Raw genomic sequence first — 25,685 nt, 5'->3', positions numbered from 1 at the left:
AGCAAAGCAGATTGTCTTCTACTGATTTACCCAACTATCTTGGTAAAATGAAACCACAGCTAATAATTTTACAAGCACTGTGATTAGTGTCTAATTAACTTGACAATCACGATATACTACTGGTGAAATATGATATTTTATTACACTGCCATACGTCTACATCAGGTTCCTTGTAAATAAAAACTAGTGTATGCTAGCTAAGATCAGTGATTCAGTCAACTGATTTTTCATGTTTAATGTGTAACTCTGTTCTATGATGAATATATTTATTGGTGTTAAAACATTTTAGAAATTTAACAATTGTATTGTATTAGCAATAAAACGAGATATTGTTCACAACCTATGAGGCTATGCTGATCCCATTGGATTTTTACCTAGCAAAATGGAAACAGTATAGAGCTAAAACATCACAGATGTTTTTTTCTGGCATTTCTTCTTCTAGCTCTCTTCTGTGATTACTATAATCCACAAGGGGAATGTGAGTGGCACTACAAGCCATGTGGAGCACCTTGTATGAAGACCTGCAATAATCCAAGTGGGAAATGCCTTCATGAGATGAGGGGTTTGGAAGGTAGACATAATTATGTATATCTCATTCTACTTGAAAGATTAAAATGCAGTATGGTGAACAAAATTTGTATTACTCAGTGTATGACATGTTTGCACTACAAATTATAAGAAGAGATTTTCTAATTAGTATTGTATTCTCTAATGGATTATGTACTTGTTTGGAATGAAGATGAGGACAAAATACTCCAAAGCATAATGTGCTATCAAAGGAATAGCAGTAAAAGGATCTGACATTCCACTTACCATGTAGCACATTTTGGGAAAATCAGATATGAGTGTAGACTTATTTATACTTATGAAAGACCTACTGTAAGTTTGACTCTCTTTTTATTGCAGGTTGCTATCCACAATGTCCAAAGAATAAGCCCTATTTTGATGAGGAAACCATGACCTGTGTTTCTTATTGTGGTTGTTATGAAGATGGAAAAAATTACAAACCAGGAATGGAGATGCCTTCAAAGCAGAATTGTGAATCATGGTAGGATTAGAAAAGAATTTTAAAAATAGAGTTTAAAATTGTGGAACATAATTCATCATGTTAAATTTGTTAATTACCGACAGCAACTAGGCCAGTCAGAGGCTGATGAACAATGTCTAATTTTCTTCCCTTCCCAGGAAATTAAATGATAACATTAGTGAAACATTTTATCATCAAGATATTAATTTACTATTTATTTTGTATATCTATCAAAGTCCTTTAAAGTTACTATCATTATTAAATGAAGTGAAAACAAGCTAAAATAATTTTAGTTAGGGAATAGTCTGAGAATTTTTAAAAGTAGATACCTAAACTCATTATGTGAAATGAAATTCATTAGAAATGAGCAGCCAACTAATCTACATTGTTTTGAGCTTGTTTCTGTTATTGCACTGATACCTGCATAGTTGCAACAGTCAGCACGCATTCTCACGCATTACCGGTGACAAGTGCTGCTAAGCCTTCTGTAAGGCTTAAGTACAGAGTTAGCAAATCCAATTGTGAAGCAGCTGTCTTAAGATACCTTTAAAGTAGCTACACTTAAATATTGTAAGCAATCTGAATAGCAAAAATCCTAAGCCAAAGCCCATTGGAGCTAAACCAACATCCTTGGCAGATTTTGCACTTCATAGATGCCTTGGACTATATAATCTAGGCCATTAACAGCACTAAACCTAATCCATTAAATACATGTCTTAATTTCAGTTTATTCATTGTATAGATGTCCTTAGTCCCTGTAAATAAATACATCAAGATTCAGTTCTTCACAGGTAAATTGCCCTTAAAACCAGAATTCTTCTTGCATATTTTGGAAGCCTAATGGTAATGCACTGTGTGGGTTATCTCAACATCCATGGTAGTAATCCTTTGTATATATCCTTTTAAATGCAAATGATACATTCACTGTGGTTTTCTCCTCCAAAAACCAGACCTATTGGGGAGATAAGATTTCAAATCATCCATCTCACATCTTTTGTCCTGTTCCCAAAAGCACTGGTAGAGATGCTGCATGTTCTATATGCTGGCTCAAAGAAGAGCTACCTTTCTTGCCAGAGAACTTGTAGCCTGAATATAAGTACCTAGCCTGAATTTGTATAGCAAAACTGACTGTCTAACTCACACAAGATAAGATCATTGTACATTTAAACACACAATGAATAGCAAAGGATTGATAGAAGAAAAATTATAACAAATAAATTATGTCATGAACCAGTATGTCCACACTCATAATCTGTTTTTCTCTTTTTCAGCGAATGTACAATTCATGGCAAAATATGCAGATATGATGAACATGGTATGTTGATGAAGTCATTTTGATATGAATAAGACACATTTAGGGTACTCTCTGTTTCAGGTAGCAAGGAATAACATCCTGTTTTAATCTACAGAATGTGTCTGCATTTATGAGGGGCAGAAGTACAACTACAAAGATGTGGTCTACAACACTACAGACGGCACAGGATGGTGTATTGTTGCAACCTGTGGTCCCAATGGAACACTTCAAAGGTTTATGTATGATTGTCTAACATCAACGTCACCCACAACAGCAACAACATTTCACTTCACGTCTACACCACCTACCACTACTTCCACAGGTACGTCCTTTGTAGCCACTAAGATTGTATTCTCTTGTTTAGTGAGAAAAATATATTTTGCAGTACTAAGTGGATTGCTCAGATATTGGCATTGAGATAATGAAATTTTGGTTTATAGAATTCCTGTACAGTATTCTTCAGGTTGGGAATCTCAAATTACTCTGGGCATATGTTGTTTTAAGAAATCAGTATTCAATAAAATATATATAAGTTTTGAAATTACAGAAAATACCAGTATTGCTGGAATTCAGTAGCTATTTTCCATCTATTTCATAATGGAGTTCACCTGCAAAACCTCTCCAACCAATAAATGGTTTCTTCAGATCAGAGCTAAAATACAGTGTAGAAATGTTTGTTCCTCTATTTCAAAGACTGCTCTGCACTGAGTGAGGAGCCAAGATGTGGAAGAAAAAAGTAGCAATGGATCTTGATGCATACTATAAAAGTTACTCTTTCCACTGATTTCAATACATTTCAGAGACACTAGTATATACTGAAACAAGATAGAACCAAAGCAAATACACTGAACCAAATGCAAAGCAATTGAGACTTGGGCTTTTTCCAGAGTGTATAAATTATACCTGAGCCTTATTTCAGCACCTTGTAACACATAATTAGTATTCTCTTGGGAAGTGACAGTTCGAAACATGTCAGTACATTAAATTGCTGGGTGATGGATTTTCTGTTCTACAATATACTAAAATAAACTGATGCACTACAGGAGCATAATGCAAGACAAATGACATTAGGAAAACTGTCAGCCCATTTAAAACAAGAAAAAAGTTACAAAATTTTACATTTAACAACAAAAAAAAATAGTATCCACAGGAATTAATTCTTAATTTCATGGTCTCTTCCTTTTCATTGTCTCCTTCACAGTGTCACCAACTACATCAGTATGTGTTCATGAAGTCTGTAAGTGGTCCGAATGGTATGACGGGAGTCTACAAACCCCTGGCTATGATGGGGGAGATTTTGAAACTTTCAATGATTTACGAGCAAAAGGTTATGAAGTTTGTGAAGCCCCAAAGGCTGTTGAATGCAGAGCAGAAAAGTTCCCTGATATACCACTGAAAGACCTTGGCCAAAAAGTAGAATGCAGTACAACACGAGGGCTTATATGTTACAACAAGGATCAAATTTCAACAATGTGCAACAACTACGAAATCAGAATCCTCTGCTGTGTTTTTGTACCATGCTCTTCCACAACACCTTTCAGCACATCAACCCCAGTCACAAGGCCAACTCTGACAGAAACATCTACTGAAACAATGTATTCAATTACTACTGAAAGTATACTGGTACCTTCACCTACTGAAGAAACAACTAGAACCACAACACCTGTCACCACATCTCCTTCAACAATTCCTCTTTGTTTCAAAGAACAATGTTACTGGTCAAGCTGGTATGATGTAAGTTATCCAGGGTCAGGTTATGATGATGGAGATTTTGATACGATTGAGAACATTGAAAATAACGGATACAAAGTCTGCAACAATAGAAAGGATGTGGAATGTAGAGCAGTAAGGTTCCCGAATACACCATATCCTCTACTAGAGCAACACATAACATGTAACACAGAAGAAGGGTTGAAATGTTACAATAAAGATCAACTGCCACCAATCTGCTATAATTATGAATTAAGATTTAAGTGCTGTGTGAACATACCAGTGCCATGTGAAACAACGCCTGAAATTCTGACTCCAACAACACAACCAACGACAATGCCATCAAGTACGTCTATACCAGAACCAACAACTCTAAGTTTGCAAACAAAACACAAGACAACAACCGAATACACAGTTGAACCAAAAACAGACTACATACACACAAGAATAACATCAAAACCAACGACGACAACTCAGAAACAAACTACAACAACACCAGTGCAAAGCAGCACAACTACAACAACATCTTCAACTACAACCCCCTGTGAACCCGAAGTGTGCACCTGGAGCGAATGGTTCGACGTCGACTTCCCCTCCTCGGGGCCCAACCAGGGAGACTTCGAAACCTACCAGCACATCCGTGCCGCCGGCAAGCAGGTCTGCCGGCAGCCAAAGCAGATCGAGTGCCGGGCGGAGGACTACCCCGACGTTGCTATCCAGCAGGTGGGGCAGGTCGTGCAGTGCGACGTCCACTTTGGACTGGTGTGCAAGAACGAGGACCAGACGGGCAAATTCAAGATGTGCCTCAACTACAAGATCCGTGTGCTCTGCTGCACCCCCAACTACAACTGCTCACTCCCCCCAGTCCCTGTGATTACAACCAGCCCCACCACCAGCACCACGACCACGTCGATCCCGTCCTCCACCACCACAGTCACCACCTCCACCTCCACGCCATACATCTCCACTACCACGAGTCCCACCTCCACCGAAATCATCACTTCCACCAGCACCACCATCCCCATGCCGACGACCTCTACCACAACTTCCTCCACCACCCCCTGTGAACCCGAAGTGTGCACCTGGAGCGAATGGTTCGACGTCGACTTCCCCTCCTCGGGGCCCAACCAGGGAGACTTCGAAACCTACCAGCACATCCGTGCCGCCGGCAAGCAGGTCTGCCGGCAGCCAAAGCAGATCGAGTGCCGGGCGGAGGACTACCCCGACGTTGCTATCCAGCAGGTGGGGCAGGTCGTGCAGTGCGACGTCCACTTTGGACTGGTGTGCAAGAACGAGGACCAGACGGGCAAATTCAAGATGTGCCTCAACTACAAGATCCGTGTGCTCTGCTGCACCCCCAACTACAACTGCTCACTCCCCGTAATCCCTGTGATTACAACCAGCCCCACCACCAGCACCACGACCACGTCGATCCCGTCCTCCACCACCACAGTCACCACCTCCACCTCCACGCCATACATCTCCACTACCACGAGTCCCACCTCCACCGAAATCATCACTTCCACCAGCACCACCATCCCCACGCCGACGACCTCTACCACAACTTCCTCCACCACCCCCTGTGAACCCGAAGTGTGCACCTGGAGCGAATGGTTCGACGTCGACTTCCCCTCCTCGGGGCCCAACCAGGGAGACTTCGAAACCTACCAGCACATCCGTGCCGCTGGCAAGCAGGTCTGCCGGCAGCCAAAGCAGATCGAGTGCCGGGCGGAGGACTACCCCGACGTTGCTATCCAGCAGGTGGGGCAGGTCGTGCAGTGCGACGTCCACTTTGGACTGGTGTGCAAGAACGAGGACCAGACGGGCAAATTCAAGATGTGCCTCAACTACAAGATCCGTGTGCTCTGCTGCACCCCCAACTACAACTGCTCACTCCCCCCAGTCCCTGTGATTACAACCATCCCCACCACCAGCACCACGACCACGTCGATCCCGTCCTCCACCACCACAGTCACCACCTCCACCTCCACGCCATACATCTCCACTACCACGAGTCCCACCTCCACCGAAATCATCACTTCCACCAGCACCACCATCCCCACGCCGACGACCTCTACCACAACTTCCTCCACCACCCCCTGTGAACCCGAAGTGTGCACCTGGAGCGAATGGTTCGACGTCGACTTCCCCTCCTCGGGGCCCAACCAGGGAGACTTCGAAACCTACCAGCACATCCGTGCCGCCGGCAAGCAGGTCTGCCGGCAGCCAAAGCAGATCGAGTGCCGGGCGGAGGACTACCCCGACGTTGCTATCCAGCAGGTGGGGCAGGTCGTGCAGTGCGACGTCCACTTTGGACTGGTGTGCAAGAACGAGGACCAGACGGGCAAATTCAAGATGTGCCTCAACTACAAGATCCGTGTGCTCTGCTGCACCCCCAACTACAACTGCTCACTCCCCCCAGTCCCTGTGATTACAACCATCCCCACCACCAGCACCACGACCACGTCGATCCCGTCCTCCACCACCACAGTCACCACCTCCACCTCCACGCCATACATCTCCACTACCACGAGTCCCACCTCCACCGAAATCATCACTTCCACCAGCACCACCATCCCCACGCCGACGACCTCTACCACAACTTCCTCCACCACCCCCTGTGAACCCGAAGTGTGCACCTGGAGCGAATGGTTCGACGTCGACTTCCCCTCCTCGGGGCCCAACCAGGGAGACTTCGAAACCTACCAGCACATCCGTGCCGCTGGCAAGCAGGTCTGCCGGCAGCCAAAGCAGATCGAGTGCCGGGCGGAGGACTACCCCGACGTTGCTATCCAGCAGGTGGGGCAGGTCGTGCAGTGCGACGTCCACTTTGGACTGGTGTGCAAGAACGAGGACCAGACGGGCAAATTCAAGATGTGCCTCAACTACAAGATCCGTGTGCTCTGCTGCACCCCCAACTACAACTGCTCACTCCCCCCAGTCCCTGTGATTACAACCATCCCCACCACCAGCACCACGACCACGTCGATCCCGTCCTCCACCACCACAGTCACCACCTCCACCTCCACGCCATACATCTCCACTACCACGAGTCCCACCTCCACCGAAATCATCACTTCCACCAGCACCACCATCCCCACGCCGACGACCTCTACCACAACTTCCTCCACCACCCCCTGTGAACCCGAAGTGTGCACCTGGAGCGAATGGTTCGACGTCGACTTCCCCTCCTCGGGGCCCAACCAGGGAGACTTCGAAACCTACCAGCACATCCGTGCCGCCGGCAAGCAGGTCTGCCGGCAGCCAAAGCAGATCGAGTGCCGGGCGGAGGACTACCCCGACGTTGCTATCCAGCAGGTGGGGCAGGTCGTGCAGTGCGACGTCCACTTTGGACTGGTGTGCAAGAACGAGGACCAGACGGGCAAATTCAAGATGTGCCTCAACTACAAGATCCGTGTGCTCTGCTGCACCCCCAACTACAACTGCTCACTCCCCCCAGTCCCTGTGATTACAACCATCCCCACCACCAGCACCACGACCACGTCGATCCCGTCCTCCACCACCACAGTCACCACCTCCACCTCCACGCCATACATCTCCACTACCACGAGTCCCACCTCCACCGAAATCATCACTTCCACCAGCACCACCATCCCCACGCCGACGACCTCTACCACAACTTCCTCCACCACCCCCTGTGAACCCGAAGTGTGCACCTGGAGCGAATGGTTCGACGTCGACTTCCCCTCCTCGGGGCCCAACCAGGGAGACTTCGAAACCTACCAGCACATCCGTGCCGCCGGCAAGCAGGTCTGCCGGCAGCCAAAGCAGATCGAGTGCCGGGCGGAGGACTACCCCGACGTTGCTATCCAGCAGGTGGGGCAGGTCGTGCAGTGCGACGTCCACTTTGGACTGGTGTGCAAGAACGAGGACCAGACGGGCAAATTCAAGATGTGCCTCAACTACAAGATCCGTGTGCTCTGCTGCACCCCCAACTACAACTGCTCACTCCCCCCAGTCCCTGTGATTACAACCAGCCCCACCACCAGCACCACGACCACGTCGATCCCGTCCTCCACCACCACAGTCACCACCTCCACCTCCACGCCATACATCTCCACTACCACGAGTCCCACCTCCACCGAAATCATCACTTCCACCAGCACCACCATCCCCACGCCGACGACCTCTACCACAACTTCCTCCACCACCCCCTGTGAACCCGAAGTGTGCACCTGGAGCGAATGGTTCGACGTCGACTTCCCCTCCTCGGGGCCCAACCAGGGAGACTTCGAAACCTACCAGCACATCCGTGCCGCCGGCAAGCAGGTCTGCCGGCAGCCAAAGCAGATCGAGTGCCGGGCGGAGGACTACCCCGACGTTGCTATCCAGCAGGTGGGGCAGGTCGTGCAGTGCGACGTCCACTTTGGACTGGTGTGCAAGAACGAGGACCAGACGGGCAAATTCAAGATGTGCCTCAACTACAAGATCCGTGTGCTCTGCTGCACCCCCAACTACAACTGCTCACTCCCCGTAATCCCTGTGATTACAACCAGCCCCACCACCAGCACCACGACCACGTCGATCCCGTCCTCCACCACCACAGTCACCACCTCCACCTCCACGCCATACATCTCCACTACCACGAGTCCCACCTCCACCGAAATCATCACTTCCACCAGCACCACCATCCCCACGCCGACGACCTCTACCACAACTTCCTCCACCACCCCCTGTGAACCCGAAGTGTGCACCTGGAGCGAATGGTTCGACGTCGACTTCCCCTCCTCGGGGCCCAACCAGGGAGACTTCGAAACCTACCAGCACATCCGTGCCGCCGGCAAGCAGGTCTGCCGGCAGCCAAAGCAGATCGAGTGCCGGGCGGAGGACTACCCCGACGTTGCTATCCAGCAGGTGGGGCAGGTCGTGCAGTGCGACGTCCACTTTGGACTGGTGTGCAAGAACGAGGACCAGACGGGCAAATTCAAGATGTGCCTCAACTACAAGATCCGTGTGCTCTGCTGCACCCCCAACTACAACTGCTCACTCCCCCCAGTCCCTGTGATTACAACCATCCCCACCACCAGCACCACGACCACGTCGATCCCGTCCTCCACCACCACAGTCACCACCTCCACCTCCACGCCATACATCTCCACTACCACGAGTCCCACCTCCACCGAAATCATCACTTCCACCAGCACCACCATCCCCACGCCGACGACCTCTACCACAACTTCCTCCACCACCCCCTGTGAACCCGAAGTGTGCACCTGGAGCGAATGGTTCGACGTCGACTTCCCCTCCTCGGGGCCCAACCAGGGAGACTTCGAAACCTACCAGCACATCCGTGCCGCCGGCAAGCAGGTCTGCCGGCAGCCAAAGCAGATCGAGTGCCGGGCGGAGGACTACCCCGACGTTGCTATCCAGCAGGTGGGGCAGGTCGTGCAGTGCGACGTCCACTTTGGACTGGTGTGCAAGAACGAGGACCAGACGGGCAAATTCAAGATGTGCCTCAACTACAAGATCCGTGTGCTCTGCTGCACCCCCAACTACAACTGCTCACTCCCCCCAGTCCCTGTGATTACAACCAGCCCCACCACCAGCACCACGACCACGTCGATCCCGTCCTCCACCACCACAGTCACCACCTCCACCTCCACGCCATACATCTCCACTACCACGAGTCCCACCTCCACCGAAATCATCACTTCCACCAGCACCACCATCCCCACGCCGACGACCTCTACCACAACTTCCTCCACCACCCCCTGTGAACCCGAAGTGTGCACCTGGAGCGAATGGTTCGACGTCGACTTCCCCTCCTCGGGGCCCAACCAGGGAGACTTCGAAACCTACCAGCACATCCGTGCCGCTGGCAAGCAGGTCTGCCGGCAGCCAAAGCAGATCGAGTGCCGGGCGGAGGACTACCCCGACGTTGCTATCCAGCAGGTGGGGCAGGTCGTGCAGTGCGACGTCCACTTTGGACTGGTGTGCAAGAACGAGGACCAGACGGGCAAATTCAAGATGTGCCTCAACTACAAGATCCGTGTGCTCTGCTGCACCCCCAACTACAACTGCTCACTCCCCCCAGTCCCTGTGATTACAACCATCCCCACCACCAGCACCACGACCACGTCGATCCCGTCCTCCACCACCACAGTCACCACCTCCACCTCCACGCCATACATCTCCACTACCACGAGTCCCACCTCCACCGAAATCATCACTTCCACCAGCACCACCATCCCCACGCCGACGACCTCTACCACAACTTCCTCCACCACCCCCTGTGAACCCGAAGTGTGCACCTGGAGCGAATGGTTCGACGTCGACTTCCCCTCCTCGGGGCCCAACCAGGGAGACTTCGAAACCTACCAGCACATCCGTGCCGCCGGCAAGCAGGTCTGCCGGCAGCCAAAGCAGATCGAGTGCCGGGCGGAGGACTACCCCGACGTTGCTATCCAGCAGGTGGGGCAGGTCGTGCAGTGCGACGTCCACTTTGGACTGGTGTGCAAGAACGAGGACCAGACGGGCAAATTCAAGATGTGCCTCAACTACAAGATCCGTGTGCTCTGCTGCACCCCCAACTACAACTGCTCACTCCCCCCAGTCCCTGTGATTACAACCATCCCCACCACCAGCACCACGACCACGTCGATCCCGTCCTCCACCACCACAGTCACCACCTCCACCTCCACGCCATACATCTCCACTACCACGAGTCCCACCTCCACCGAAATCATCACTTCCACCAGCACCACCATCCCCACGCCGACGACCTCTACCACAACTTCCTCCACCACCCCCTGTGAACCCGAAGTGTGCACCTGGAGCGAATGGTTCGACGTCGACTTCCCCTCCTCGGGGCCCAACCAGGGAGACTTCGAAACCTACCAGCACATCCGTGCCGCCGGCAAGCAGGTCTGCCGGCAGCCAAAGCAGATCGAGTGCCGGGCGGAGGACTACCCCGACGTTGCTATCCAGCAGGTGGGGCAGGTCGTGCAGTGCGACGTCCACTTTGGACTGGTGTGCAAGAACGAGGACCAGACGGGCAAATTCAAGATGTGCCTCAACTACAAGATCCGTGTGCTCTGCTGCACCCCCAACTACAACTGCTCACTCCCCCCAGTCCCTGTGATTACAACCATCCCCACCACCAGCACCACGACCACGTCGATCCCGTCCTCCACCACCACAGTCACCACCTCCACCTCCACGCCATACATCTCCACTACCACGAGTCCCACCTCCACCGAAATCATCACTTCCACCAGCACCACCATCCCCACGCCGACGACCTCTACCACAACTTCCTCCACCACCCCCTGTGAACCCGAAGTGTGCACCTGGAGCGAATGGTTCGACGTCGACTTCCCCTCCTCGGGGCCCAACCAGGGAGACTTCGAAACCTACCAGCACATCCGTGCCGCCGGCAAGCAGGTCTGCCGGCAGCCAAAGCAGATCGAGTGCCGGGCGGAGGACTACCCCGACGTTGCTATCCAGCAGGTGGGGCAGGTCGTGCAGTGCGACGTCCACTTTGGACTGGTGTGCAAGAACGAGGACCAGACGGGCAAATTCAAGATGTGCCTCAACTACAAGATCCGTGTGCTCTGCTGCACCCCCAACTACAACTGCTCACTCCCCCCAGTCCCTGTGATTACAACCAGCCCCACCACCAGCACCACGACCACGTCGATCCCGTCCTCCACCACCACAGTCACCACCTCCACCTCCACGCCATACATCTCCACTACCACGAGTCCCACCTCCACCGAAATCATCACTTCCACCAGCACCACCATCCCCACGCCGACGACCTCTACCACAACTTCCTCCACCACCCCCTGTGAACCCGAAGTGTGCACCTGGAGCGAATGGTTCGACGTCGACTTCCCCTCCTCGGGGCCCAACCAGGGAGACTTCGAAACCTACCAGCACATCCGTGCCGCCGGCAAGCAGGTCTGCCGGCAGCCAAAGCAGATCGAGTGCCGGGCGGAGGACTACCCCGACGTTGCTATCCAGCAGGTGGGGCAGGTCGTGCAGTGCGACGTCCACTTTGGACTGGTGTGCAAGAACGAGGACCAGACAGGCAAATTCAAGATGTGCCTCAACTACAAGATCCGTGTGCTCTGCTGCACCCCCAACTACAACTGCTCACTCCCCGTAATCCCTGTGATTACAACCAGCCCCACCACCAGCACCACGACCACGTCGATCCCGTCCTCCACCACCACAGTCACCACCTCCACCTCCACGCCATACATCTCCACTACCACGAGTCCCACCTCCACCGAAATCATCACTTCCACCAGCACCACCATCCCCACGCCGACGACCTCTACCACAACTTCCTCCACCACCCCCTGTGAACCCGAAGTGTGCACCTGGAGCGAATGGTTCGACGTCGACTTCCCCTCCTCGGGGCCCAACCAGGGAGACTTCGAAACCTACCAGCACATCCGTGCCGCCGGCAAGCAGGTCTGCCGGCAGCCAAAGCAGATCGAGTGCCGGGCGGAGGACTACCCCGACGTTGCTATCCAGCAGGTGGGGCAGGTCGTGCAGTGCGACGTCCACTTTGGACTGGTGTGCAAGAACGAGGACCAGACGGGCAAATTCAAGATGTGCCTCAACTACAAGATCCGTGTGCTCTGCTGCACCCCCAACTACAACTGCTCACTCCCCGTAATCCCTGTGATTACAACCAGCCCCACCACCAGCACCACGACCACGTCGATCCCGTCCTCCACCACCACAGTCACCACCTCCACCTCCACGCCATACATCTCCACTACCACGAGTCCCACCTCCACCGAAATCATCACTTCCACCAGCACCACCATCCCCACGCCGACGACCTCTACCACAACTTCCTCCACCACCCCCTGTGAACCCGAAGTGTGCACCTGGAGCGAATGGTTCGACGTCGACTTCCCCTCCTCGGGGCCCAACCAGGGAGACTTCGAAACCTACCAGCACATCCGTGCCGCCGGCAAGCAGGTCTGCCGGCAGCCAAAGCAGATCGAGTGCCGGGCGGAGGACTACCCCGACGTTGCTATCCAGCAGGTGGGGCAGGTCGTGCAGTGCGACGTCCACTTTGGACTGGTGTGCAAGAACGAGGACCAGACGGGCAAATTCAAGATGTGCCTCAACTACAAGATCCGCGTGCTCTGCTGCACCCCCAACTACAACTGCTCACTCCCCCCAGTCCCTGTGATTACAACCAGCCCCACCACCAGCACCACGACCACGTCGATCCCGTCCTCCACCACCACAGTCACCACCTCCACCTCCACGCCATACATCTCCACTACCACGAGTCCCACCTCCACCGAAATCATCACTTCCACCAGCACCACCATCCCCACGCCGACGACCTCTACCACAACTTCCTCCACCACCCCCTGTGAACCCGAAGTGTGCACCTGGAGCGAATGGTTCGACGTCGACTTCCCCTCCTCGGGGCCCAACCAGGGAGACTTCGAAACCTACCAGCACATCCGTGCCGCCGGCAAGCAGGTCTGCCGGCAGCCAAAGCAGATCGAGTGCCGGGCGGAGGACTACCCCGACGTTGCTATCCAGCAGGTGGGGCAGGTCGTGCAGTGCGACGTCCACTTTGGACTGGTGTGCAAGAACGAGGACCAGACGGGCAAATTCAAGATGTGCCTCAACTACAAGATCCGCGTGCTCTGCTGCACCCCCAACTACAACTGCTCACTCCCCCCAGTCCCTGTGATTACAACCAGCCCCACCACCAGCACCACGACCACGTCGATCCCGTCCTCCACCACCACAGTCACCACCTCCACCTCCACGCCATACATCTCCACTACCACGAGTCCCACCTCCACCGAAATCATCACTTCCACCAGCACCACCATCCCCACGCCGACGACCTCTACCACAACTTCCTCCACCACCCCCTGTGAACCCGAAGTGTGCACCTGGAGCGAATGGTTCGACGTCGACTTCCCCTCCTCGGGGCCCAACCAGGGAGACTTCGAAACCTACCAGCACATCCGTGCCGCCGGCAAGCAGGTCTGCCGGCAGCCAAAGCAGATCGAGTGCCGGGCGGAGGACTACCCCGACGTTGCTATCCAGCAGGTGGGGCAGGTCGTGCAGTGCGACGTCCACTTTGGACTGGTGTGCAAGAACGAGGACCAGACGGGCAAATTCAAGATGTGCCTCAACTACAAGATCCGCGTGCTCTGCTGCACCCCCAACTACAACTGCTCACTCCCCCCAGTCCCTGTGATTACAACCAGCCCCACCACCAGCACCACGACCACGTCGATCCCGTCCTCCACCACCACAGTCACCACCTCCACCTCCACGCCATACATCTCCACTACCACGAGTCCCACCTCCACCGAAATCATCACTTCCACCAGCACCACCATCCCCACGCTGACGACCTCTACCACAACTTCCTCCACCACCCCCTGTGAACCCGAAGTGTGCACCTGGAGCGAATGGTTCGACGTCGACTTCCCCTCCTCGGGGCCCAACCAGGGAGACTTCGAAACCTACCAGCACATCCGTGCCGCCGGCAAGCAGGTCTGCCGGCAGCCAAAGCAGATCGAGTGCCGGGCGGAGGACTACCCCGACGTTGCTATCCAGCAGGTGGGGCAGGTCGTGCAGTGCGACGTCCACTTTGGACTGGTGTGCAAGAACGAGGACCAGACGGGCAAATTCAAGATGTGCCTCAACTACAAGATCCGCGTGCTCTGCTGCACCCCCAACTACAACTGCTCACTCCCCCCAGTCCCTGTGATTACAACCAGCCCCACCACCAGCACCACGACCACGTCGATCCCGTCCTCCACCACCACAGTCACCACCTCCACCTCCACGCCATACATCTCCACTACCACGAGTCCCACCTCCACCGAAATCATCACTTCCACCAGCACCACCATCCCCACGCCGACGACCTCTACCACAACTTCCTCCACCACCCCCTGTGAACCCGAAGTGTGCACCTGGAGCGAATGGTTCGACGTCGACTTCCCCTCCTCGGGGCCCAACCAGGGAGACTTCGAAACCTACCAGCACATCCGTGCCGCCGGCAAGCAGGTCTGCCGGCAGCCAAAGCAGATCGAGTGCCGGGCGGAGGACTACCCCGACGTTGCTATCCAGCAGGTGGGGCAGGTCGTGCAGTGCGACGTCCACTTTGGACTGGTGTGCAAGAACGAGGACCAGACGGGCAAATTCAAGATGTGCCTCAACTACAAGATCCGCGTGCTCTGCTGCACCCCCAACTACAACTGCTCACTCCCCCCAGTCCCTGTGATTACAACCAGCCCCACCACCAGCACCACGACCACGTCGATCCCGTCCTCCACCACCACAGTCACCACCTCCACCTCCACGCCATACATCTCCACTACCACGAGTCCCACCTCCACCGAAATCATCACTTCCACCAGCACCACCATCCCCACGCCGACGACCTCTACCACAACTTCCTCCACCACCCCCTGTGAACCCGAAGTGTGCACCTGGAGCGAATGGTTCGACGTCGACTTCCCCTCCTCGGGGCCCAACCAGGGAGACTTCGAAACCTACCAGCACATCCGTGCCGCCGGCAAGCAGGTCTGCCGGCAGCCAAAGCAGATCGAGTGCCGGGCGGAGGACTACCCCGACGTTGCTATCCAGCAGGTGGGGCAGGTCGTGCAGTGCGACGTCCACTTTGGACTGGTGTGCAAGAACGAGGACCAGACGGGCAAATTCAAGATGTGCCTCAACTACAAGATCCGCGTGCTCTGCTGCACCCCCAACTACAACTGCCCATTCTCCACCCTCTCTACCACCACTAGCACATCCGCCATTAGTACCCTTAGTGAAGCATTCTTTACAACAACTTCTCCCATTTCGAGCACGCCATGTTTCTGCAAGATTGGTGATTCTATTTTTTCACCTGGTTAGTTTGCATTTTTTTGGTTGTTTTTATTTATTTGCTATTTCTTTTTGTTATGGATTTTGTGTTCGTGTTTCTTTTTTTTTAATTATCCTTTTCTTTTTTTATGCCTTTCATTTTTTTGTTTGATTTTTTCTTCTTATATTTCTTTTTTCTTTTTTTACAGGTGACTTGATTTACAACCGAATTGATAGTGATGGATGTCGATTTTATGCCATCTGTAGCCCAACATGTAATATTGAACGACACGCTGTACATTGTCCTGTCACTACTTTGCCAGCCACCAGTTCCTCTGAGTGGTCCACAATAACAACCGCAGTTCCTCTGCCTCCCACTTCTACACGTCCTGCTTTTCATGGTTGTGTTTCCAGTCTTTACCCTCCGTTACAAGTATGTTATTTTTGTCTTTGTTTTTGACTGTTGAAATATTCTCATTTATTGCGTGGTATCTGTTTGGTAGACTTTGTAGTTTTTAAAACTTAAATGTGCTGATTGTCTTAATTATTTTGCTAATGATTGGCAATGTATTGGACATAATATTTGTTTTTTTCCTCTTTCTGACTTTCAGATTTTTATACTGCTAAAGCAAGTGACAATATTATTTTCTTGTTATTTAATTTTTAGTCAAACTCTTTGGTGCATTGCATATGTAAGGTATCTTCTCACTGACATAATAGAAGGACTATGTATCTTATTTTTTCACTAATGGGAAATATTTGAGATTCAATCAAGGCTTGTATCTGTTTCCATTCTTCTGCCCTTTTATCTATACTCCTTTAAACTTTTTTTATGTTCTCTGTTGACCGTGAAGTACGCTATACACAGAATATAGGAAAGCAGTTTCTGTAACCTAATATGTGTCCCCAAGCTCCAGAAGAGTTCCTCATGCAGAAGTAACAAGTGTTGTTAAGGTTTCCACCTCCTTTTAACATTAAAAAGTTAATCCTGTATTATATTGACAACTTTTTTCTCTCAGTGAAAATTTTCATTTTAGTCTTTTTTTTTAGTTTCAGTAAAGTAAGTGTAGTTTATTCCCCATAACATGGTCAGAATTTTGAATGCCTGTAGTTCCCATTAAAAGTAATTAATATCAAAATTGAGGAGAAGTAACACACATTGATTTCCTTTCCAACACTACCATTACTGGAAACATAGCATAAATCTAAAAAGAGCAGTGAAGGTTATACCTGTTTACAGAGTTTTTTGAAAAAAGCTTTTTCTTCATTTTGCAGCCTGGAGAAAGATTCAAATTATCCAACTGTACAGAAGTCATCTGTAATGGAGACAACAATATAGATGTAGTACCAACGTACTGCCCACCAGTAAAGGAAATTACCTGTGCTAACAAATATCCACCAATGCTGGTACCTGATGAAAATGGATGCTGTTACCGATATGAGTGTCAATGTAAGCATCATTAGATACGGGAATAACATTTAAAAAATAGAAAAAAAGGCCAAGCTTTACACAGGTTATATGGGCATTTTCATTTCTTAGGGTTGCTCTATAAATTGCAGTATCTTCAGGTTTTAAATTTTCTTCTACCTAAATTCTCATCCTTATCTTCCAAATATTTTCTCTGTACAGGTGTGTGTAGTGGATGGGGTGATCCTCATTACATTACTTTTGATGGAACCTATTATACCTTCCTTGAAAACTGCACTTATGTCCTGGTGAAACAGATTGTCCCTAGATATGACAACTTCCGTGTTTACATTGACAATTATTACTGCGATGCAAAAGATGGACTCTCCTGCCCTAAATCTATTATTATTTTCTACAAATCTGCAGAAGTGGTGCTGACTCGTCAGCTCATGAATGGTGTGATGACCAATGTGGTAAATACTTTTTTTCTATTTTTGCAAAAAAGAAATAGTGTCTATGAGCCTTACTGATGCTATTTTGAGATACAGTCTGTTGGAATATCACATCATGGAGGTGATCAGGGCAGAGGGTTGTTACTAGGGTGAAAAAAAAGGGTTGCGCTGGATGCTAAGAACAAAATTTGTGTTTCATGAAAACTGGTACATTGTGCCATACACTTATGTAAACAAGCACACTTTGAAGAAACACAAATGCAAATTGCAAGCAGGAATCTTCTCCCAGAGGGAAGATGGATATGTATCCCTTATATGCTGGATGACTGCTTTCTCTCCATATGGAACTTTGGCACCAAACAGCCCTGACACAATTCCCCCTTCAATTTCCTACAGTGAAGAGAGGTATAGCTGAAGAAAAGTGGTAACTTAGACTGTCACCTGACCTTCATGATCCAAAATAGTGTTGGCAAACCAATGAAAATGAAAAGATAGTCCCACTCTTACATTGGAGAATCTGTTCATTGATTAGAGAATCTGTAGAAAGGGAGAAAATTTTGTCTGAATAGGCACTCTTGCCTTAGAATGCCATGCCAAATTCTCAGTCAGAAATACGTGTTGGTTCCCTGTGAAAGAAAACAGTAACTGACAATTTTAACTCGTGCTTTAGCCTGATTCAGTGACAAGAGAGCTGCAGAATAACTTCTGACAAAAAACTATTAGGCAAATAATTTGCCTTTATTAACTCATATAAGATAGTGGCTGCAAATTGAAAATTTTAACAAATATATATGATCGCTACTACGTAAAACTGGCACTAAGGGCATCGGATTTAATTTTGAATTCAGACAGCTCTTCCTATGTCAATTACTATGTAATATAGAGATGGTGTGACTATCTGGCAAAGTTATCACATAATAATGGCAGGGATGTTTCTGTAGCTAAAGAAAACTACCACACATTTTCATATGAAAAATGTTTCCAAGGCACATAATCATGAGGGATACAATGAAAATACTTGGATTTATATGCATAGAATACTGTGTATTAGCATACAATCATCACAAACACAGTATGTAGAGGCCACTTGGATTATTATCACATTTTAGCAATATAGCAATACAAGCCAAGATAGCAATGCAAATATATGCTGTCATTAGGATGCCAATGGGCACTGGATGTGATGAACAACAACATGGACTTATCCATAATTATGAAGATTAGAAAATATATTATTTAAAACAATCAGGCAGAAGCAGTGCTTATTCTGATGTGGTGTTTTGGTTTGGTGTTTTTTTTTTAACCCTGCATTCAGATGTACTTCAACAAAAAGATTGTTGGACCAGGCTTCAAAAAAGATGGCATTTCTTTCTCCACTCTTGGCATCAATATGATTGTTGAAATAGAAGAAATTGGTGCAGTCATCACCTTTAGTGGTCTGATTTTCTCTGTCAAGCTCCCATACAGCAAATTTGGCAACAACACCGAAGGACAATGTGGTAAGAAGGCTGCACAGATTGGAGGGAGTCCTCTTTCCCTACCCTGACCTTCGTTATGCTCACCCACTCTGGCTTTGCAGTCTTACAATTGACAGAGATTTTTAAACAGCAGTAAATGGAAATGAGTACAGTTTTGCTCTTCAACTTCTGTAGGATGTCAAAAGCTCAATATATCTTTGAGGCTGGGGTTTTACATCTGTTTGTTTTTCCATAACCTAAAGTTCAACCTAGAGAAAGTGCTCCCTAGGAAGCAAAGCAAAATATGCATGTCATGAGCACATCACACCTAAACATATCAGCCCATGAATGTATTGTGCATCTCTGATGTGGCTTAGGAGACTTACTGACCTTGTCTCTTCCAGGAACGTGTACAAACAATAAAGAAGATGAATGCCGCTTACCAAGTGGTAAGATCATTTCCTCCTGTCCCCAGATGGCTCATCACTGGATTGTTGACAACAACAAGTCATGCCATGGAGTGCCAATACCACCAACTATAACTACACCTCCACCAAAGCCGCAATGTCAAACACCTCCACTCTGCAAACTTATCTTGAGCGAGTAAGAAAACAAATTCATTTTTTCTAGACACAACTGTCTCAGTATCTTACAAGAAGAATAAAGCTATAGCTTTAGCATGTGATAACTGAAAATGTCAGCTTAGTGACAGAATATATATAGTAAAAGGCCTTTGCAAAAGAAACTGGTCTGCCTTAATGATTTGCATGCCAAAGATAACTGAGCAAGGAGAGGTAAAGTCAGAAAATCAGGGCTGCAGCGAGCACTACAATCAATACTCCCTGGATGCAGTACTTCCAGAGTTTGTTCATTAAGTATTAAGCAAAGACTGAACTCTAAATTTGAAGTGGGTCTTCAGTACAAATTGTAGAGAAGCCATTTACCAAACAGGTGAAGAGAGCAGATGCAAACAGATGAGAAATGTCCTTCTTTCTTTGTACGTTTTAGCTAAAATATGGATTCCAAAAGTGCAAAGGCTTGTTGTCTGATGTCCTATATCTGTGTAGGCTGACAAGGTTACTTATAAAAGCCCTCTTATATATGCTTTCTGTAGTATCTAGTAAGTTTGGAGCTATTTTATGTGTGAATTTTCTACTGCTACTTTTTTCAATGTAGTGCAGTTGCCTTTTACACTATATTTCTGATGTCAAGCCACTAAAAAGTTGCATACACATACAGAAATACTATGACCATTAACATCTTTAGGAAAAAAAGGCACTACAGATTTCTTAATCTTTCCTGAATCTATCTCCCAGCTTACTGGCCATTCCTAGGGTCTTGTTTCTCATAATACCTTCCTTTCTGAAGCAGAGTCACATGGTATTAACTGGAAAGTGTTGTCTGACAGGAACAGACTTTGTATAATGGCTGACTAATATAGAAGGGGGTTGCTTTCTTTACTGTCTGCAGGGTTTTTGCAGAATGTCATACTGTGATACCACCAGAACCATTTTTCAAAGGCTGTGTTTTTGATGGATGTCGCATAGACGATGAATCCATGCAGTGTTCCAGTTTGGAGATATATGCTACAGAGTGTGCTGCTAGAGGTGTCTGCATTGACTGGAGAGGAATGACCAACAACACATGTTGTAAGTGTTGCAGGACCAAAATGTGTGTGATAAATGGTAGAAATTAGTGCTTTATTCACTAAACAAGTCTTATATCTGACACTTGGTTACTGTCTACAAAAACCCAGTGGGGTCCTTTCTCACAGAAGCTGCAGATTAAGAAGGCAAAGCTGGAGTAACTTTTTTCTGAAAAAAAATGCATCTACTGTCAATTTTTAATCTTTTTTTTTTGTCTTTTTTCCATGCAGCATTCAGCTGTCCATCAAGCATGCTATACAAGCCATGTGGGCCCATTAATCCAGTTACTTGTGACCAAAGGTATGGAAAAAGAAAACACCCCACCCTGAGGCACCTGCCTATATTTTTCTTGTCTATCTACTTTCCTCAGAAATTTGAGTTATTTCACAATGAAATGTGTTGTGAATTTCACTAACTTATTCAAGATTTATAAATACCGGTCAGCTCTAGGAGCAGGTGCTTCCTGTTGCCCTTCAGAAAGTGTACATTTTTTGTCTCTCTTGTATCTGACATGATACGCTGCTCTGCCCTCTGCCTCACCACAAAAGTGTTGTACTCAAGCACATATATTCTTCCCATTCCAGCTATGAGCGTCCTGGCTATGGAGTAACTGAAGGCTGTTTCTGTCCTGAAGGAATGACACTCCTGCGTGCAGAGAGCAACATCTGTGTCTCTGAATGCTGTAAGTCATCTGTAGCTAATTTGGGGAATAAATAGAGATAGGGATTGTTAGTCAGGAGGCCTGAGTTCTATAGTCATCTTCTACATGGTCAGATCATTGCACATCAGCTTCCCTAAGTGCCACCAGTTACAAATTGAATAATAGTCAATATTACCCTTTTTTCCCATCATCCTTCCTTACGTAAGACTCACCAAGATGGTAGAACTCTACAGTTCAGCAAAATTAGTCTGCATGTTCATTTTCTTGTTAGCTTTATCTTCACAGTATTTTTATTTGAAACTGCACATATGTATTCCTTTGTCAGTTTTCAATGGTGTAAATACCCATTCATTTGTTTGTCTCTTTTTTTTTCTTTTTCTCTCTAGCCTGCAGAGAACCAAATGGAATGTCCAGATGGGTGAGTATCACAATAAGTATGGCTTAATGAGCACAGACAAGTGAAACAAGATGATATTTAGTATTCCACTAAACCAAGGCTTTGTCACAAATGTTTGTTCACTTTCAGTCTTAAAAATAATGAGTACTAGAGCACCCCTAAGAAATTTAACAATAAGCAATAAAATATTCTTTCATTAAACTCACATACAGGAAAAAAATGTAAAAAAAAAAAAAAGAGAGCGAAATGGTAGTAGTGGAAGTTAGGCATATATGCTTATTTTATTTCCACAAATTTGGCTTGCTAAAATTACTAGAAATGAAGGGAGGGATGGATAACAAAGTTTACCTGTTGCTTATCATGTTCATATCTTGCATTCTTAGTTCCTCAGCTGCACAGAAATCAGCAACCTAATCTGAAAAGGAGTATGTCATATGATCATCTCTTATTAAAAAATGGATGTGAGGCTCAATCATTTCTCCTTTAGAACTCCTGTAACTCGCATACTAACACTATTAACAAATAAAAAGTAATAGCTTTGTGAACTCAGAACCTTTAGCAGCCTCCAGTGTCTTCCTGGAATAAGCAGTTTGAGGGTCTCGTATGAAGTCTAGAATATAAAAAACCTGATATAATCAGTTATCACTATATGCATGAATATGTTAACTAGAAGCAAATAAAATTATTTTGGTTTAATTTTGTATTTAATTTTTTTCTTTCCTTTGTCTGTGTTTTTCTTTTTTATTTAGCCAGGAGAAAAATGGACAAAAGATTGTCGGGAATGTGTCTGTGACAAAAATACTCTTAAGGTGAAATGTACAAAGCATGAATGTTCTCTGACACAGCAAGTATTTTGTGAAGAACCAGGTTACATGCCTGTTGAGATACCAATACCAGAAGATCCATGCTGTACTAGGACTGAGTGCTGTGAGTACTGTCTTAACCTATTCCACATGATAAAGAATTATATTAATTTTAGGAAACTACAACAATAATTTTACATTTTTTAATACTTTGCATTGATGTCATAATGCTTTTTAGAGCCTTCTTGCAGAGCATACAGTAAATACCTAACGATAACAAATTTAAAGATTAAAAGATTTTATATAGTTAGACATAGAAAAGTAACTGAAAATCTCCTATAAGTTTACATTGAAAGCATTTAATACTGCCACTACCTGAAATAATATTCAAAAAACATTTTTGATTTTATTTCAAAGACCAGTATTAGGAAAATTAACTTTAAAAAATAGTCCTGATTATTTAAAAATTGCTCAGAAAAGTTCCAGAACCAGTTATCAGACCAGAGAGTCATCAGATTTCCCCACTGGTACAAATTTCTCTTTGAAATTATCTCTTTCCAGCAATTATTACTCTGTTTTTCTCAGTGTTTTGATTCACAAAGATTATGGGAAAGCCTAATCACATTGAAAACACCTTGGCACATAGAATGAATTAGTCATTAAACTATCTTGTGTAAACACCATATCTACCCCATGGGAAGACTTCAGAAGTTCATGTAAAACAAAATTGCTTTAATTGAAAAATTCTGAGCTCATTATTTTCCATATTCTCTTACATGAAACAGACTGCAACACAAGCCTCTGCACTGACATCACACCCCAGTGCTTAGAGGGACAGGAAATAATCACAATAATGCCACCTGGAAACTGCTGTCCTATCTTTGAATGCAGTAAGTATTGTGCACCCTCCTCATGTGGTATTTACCTCTGTATTTTTCTAGGTTACAAAAAACTTATAAGAGAGAGATGCAAGATATCTGTGGTATCATATTGGGCCTTGTCGTGAATGAGAGTTTTAAGGCCACTGCCACAGCTTACAAAAAGGGCCTACAAAGCTATGAAACAGAAGTTTTTTCATATGTTTCTGTCTCCTAAAACTTACACCTCTTTCTTCCTTCTTTACAGGACAGGGCTGTGTAGTCAATGAAACCTATTATGCAGTAAGTACACAGAGTTACTCACTATAAAAATATACCCTCACATAGTTCACAGTGCAGTGTTTTTGAGACACCTATCATGGTCCATATTTTGTAGGAAGGCCTGAGATAAAATATTATTCATTATTTCGCTGAGGTTAACACCCTCTGGACAAGCAAAATCTTATTCTGCTCTCCTTTCTACATTAGCAGAATTTGATTCCAAAATCGATATTACCAAACCAGAAACTCTGCTTAAATAAAACAACCAAAATTGTATTTATGGATAGTTTAGCCTATACATAGTTCATCTTTGTATTTTCTGTAACTTGTATACACGGAGCAACTTGTTTTAACTGACTAATAAAGGGTTTTTCCAACTTCTCCTAGCCTGGAGCTGCCGTTCCATCAGGCCCCTGTGAAGAATGTACCTGCTCTGCATCCTCTCCCTCAAGGCCTCAGGACCTCGTGGTCACATGCCAGCCTGTTATCTGTGACACATACTGCCCACTGGTGAGTGCTGGTCTGCTGCCAGAAATTCCTACCCCTCTCAGCTCTAATAACCACCTGTTCAGGTCGGTGACATTAATGACTTAATGCCATTGTCTCTCCATTTCTTTCAAAACAGGGCTATAAATACACTGTGGAGCCCGGACAGTGCTGTGGCATGTGCAAGGCAGTGGCTTGTGTAGTGACTGTGGGAGACAACATTACACACGTGCTCCACGTAATTACCTCTGGTTTACCTCACTTTTGGGGAACTCTGCTAGTCTTTCCATTCTTTCCTCTCCTTGTTGTTGTCACATTTATTTCCTCCATCTTTTCTCATATTAGACAAATGCTTACTCAGGCAGGGGCTGGACAATCTCCACACAGCCTAAACAATACTTTACACCACAAAATGCCAGTTCTAAGACTTCTGGAAGCAACTGCGCTATGATGCTGAACAATGGCTTTCAGAAATCAACATAGGAAAATACGTAGGTGGAGGCAAAGGGCTATTGTTTGCCTCCAGTTCTGAAACTGTAGCATCCATTTTGCTCAAAGGACAATTTTATCTGTGGAGGCATTTTGACACATCCATAAATTCTAATGACAAAACCATTGAAATGCAAATCATTCTTTCCAAATGAGTCCACGTACTTACTCTATTCACACAAAAAGCACCTCTATATCCATATAAAAATAGAACCTCCTCACTTGGTCAATGAAAAACACTTAATAGCAGTATGATAATGTGGCAAATAATTAACAGCTGAAATTCAAGGAAGTTGTTTGGAATAATCAAACTACTATAGACAGCAACAGTAAGACATCGGAGGGCCTTTGTTTCATTTTTATATAAGATGATCCTAATTTGTTTTAATTTTGACTACTTTCAGGAAGGAGAACACTGGAATCCACCTGGTGATAACTGTACTGTTTACACATGTGAAAAACATGCTGACCAGTTCATTCAAGTCATCAAAGAGGCAAGCTGTCCTGCCTTTAACCATGATGAGTGTGATCCAGTAAGTACTGTCCTTCCAGTTCTCATTTCTGGAAAGGCTGCAGTGCCTAACACCAGTGATAGAAGGATCAAAGTGTCCAATGAAAATAACTAGCAGACGCATCATGCAGGAAGTAACTCTCCTTTTATCCTCTCTGAACCTAGTCCCAGTCAAATTTTATCTCAGAAAAGCAACTCAAAATTAAAATGAGTGATATAAAAATCCTCACTGAGGATCAGACATGAGAGAAAAATATACAGCATGATATTTTGGATTCCTAAAGTGTCAAGTGACCTAAAAGCAAAAATCAGCCTCTGGCAAGTCACTTATTTCATTCATTGTGTTACCCTGTCTGTTTTAATCCTT

The 25,685-nt window shown here is 47.0% G+C and overlaps 4 protein-coding genes and 1 long non-coding RNA gene across 5 annotated transcripts in view; all 5 read left to right on the top strand.

Annotated features, from left to right (window-relative positions):
- The window catches only part of MUC5AC (mucin 5AC, oligomeric mucus/gel-forming), a gene marked incomplete at its 3' end in the record, with an annotated part of 35,663 nt that extends 19,854 nt beyond the window's left edge, over positions 1 to 15,809 (top strand). Inside the window, exons 26-30 of the mRNA XM_077180550.1 lie at positions 443 to 571; positions 907 to 1,048; positions 2,299 to 2,342; positions 2,437 to 2,643; positions 3,523 to 15,809. Coding sequence (XP_077036665.1) covers positions 443 to 571; positions 907 to 1,048; positions 2,299 to 2,342; positions 2,437 to 2,643; positions 3,523 to 15,809 — 12,809 coding nt within the window. The remainder of the gene's footprint in view (positions 1 to 442; positions 572 to 906; positions 1,049 to 2,298; positions 2,343 to 2,436; positions 2,644 to 3,522) is intronic.
- Positions 15,810 to 16,424: 615 nt separating this feature from the next.
- On the top strand, positions 16,425 to 19,793 carry LOC143694386 (intestinal mucin-like protein). The gene is made up of 5 exons (XM_077180549.1): positions 16,425 to 16,436; positions 17,145 to 17,319; positions 17,500 to 17,750; positions 19,045 to 19,228; positions 19,591 to 19,793. The coding sequence occupies exons 1-5, from the start codon at positions 16,425 to 16,427 to the stop codon at positions 19,791 to 19,793; spliced, it is 825 nt and encodes a 274-aa protein (XP_077036664.1).
- Positions 19,794 to 20,728: 935 nt separating this feature from the next.
- On the top strand, positions 20,729 to 21,938 carry LOC143694385 (intestinal mucin-like protein). Its single transcript, XM_077180548.1, has 4 exons — positions 20,729 to 20,835; positions 21,063 to 21,132; positions 21,417 to 21,514; positions 21,880 to 21,938. The coding sequence occupies exons 1-4, from the start codon at positions 20,745 to 20,747 to the stop codon at positions 21,936 to 21,938; spliced, it is 318 nt and encodes a 105-aa protein (XP_077036663.1). The 5' UTR covers positions 20,729 to 20,744.
- Positions 21,939 to 22,699: 761 nt separating this feature from the next.
- LOC143694341 (uncharacterized) lies at positions 22,700 to 24,322 on the top strand. Its single transcript, XR_013182733.1, has 4 exons — positions 22,700 to 22,817; positions 23,479 to 23,583; positions 23,819 to 23,853; positions 24,220 to 24,322. It is a non-coding gene; the product is annotated as an uncharacterized LOC143694341 (long non-coding RNA).
- Positions 24,323 to 25,443: 1,121 nt separating this feature from the next.
- Positions 25,444 to 25,685, top strand: part of LOC129121834 (uncharacterized) — a 65,111-nt gene continuing 64,869 nt past the window's right edge. The window contains exon 1 of the mRNA XM_077180547.1: positions 25,444 to 25,452. Within this exon, the coding sequence (XP_077036662.1) occupies positions 25,444 to 25,452 (9 nt within the window). The remainder of the gene's footprint in view (positions 25,453 to 25,685) is intronic.

Source organism: Agelaius phoeniceus, chromosome 6 (genome assembly GCF_051311805.1).
Source record: "Agelaius phoeniceus isolate bAgePho1 chromosome 6, bAgePho1.hap1, whole genome shotgun sequence".
NCBI lineage: Eukaryota > Metazoa > Chordata > Aves > Passeriformes > Icteridae > Agelaius > Agelaius phoeniceus.
Note: the sequence above shows the minus strand (reverse complement) of the source record. Positions and strands in the feature narration are given on the sequence as shown.

Coding starts and splice junctions, on each gene's coding strand:
- LOC143694385 (XM_077180548.1), top strand. CDS start 20,745: ATGCAGTGTTCCAGTTTGGAGATATATGCTACAGAGTGTGCTGCTAGA. Junction 21,133..21,416: donor CCAGTTACTTGTGACCAAAG/GTATGGAAAAAG, acceptor TTCCCATTCCAG/CTATGAGCGTCCTGGCTATG. Junction 21,515..21,879: donor CATCTGTGTCTCTGAATGCT/GTAAGTCATCTG, acceptor TTTTCTCTCTAG/CCTGCAGAGAACCAAATGGA.
- LOC143694386 (XM_077180549.1), top strand. Junction 17,751..19,044: donor ATGGTGTGATGACCAATGTG/GTAAATACTTTT, acceptor CCCTGCATTCAG/ATGTACTTCAACAAAAAGAT. Junction 19,229..19,590: donor CAACACCGAAGGACAATGTG/GTAAGAAGGCTG, acceptor TGTCTCTTCCAG/GAACGTGTACAAACAATAAA.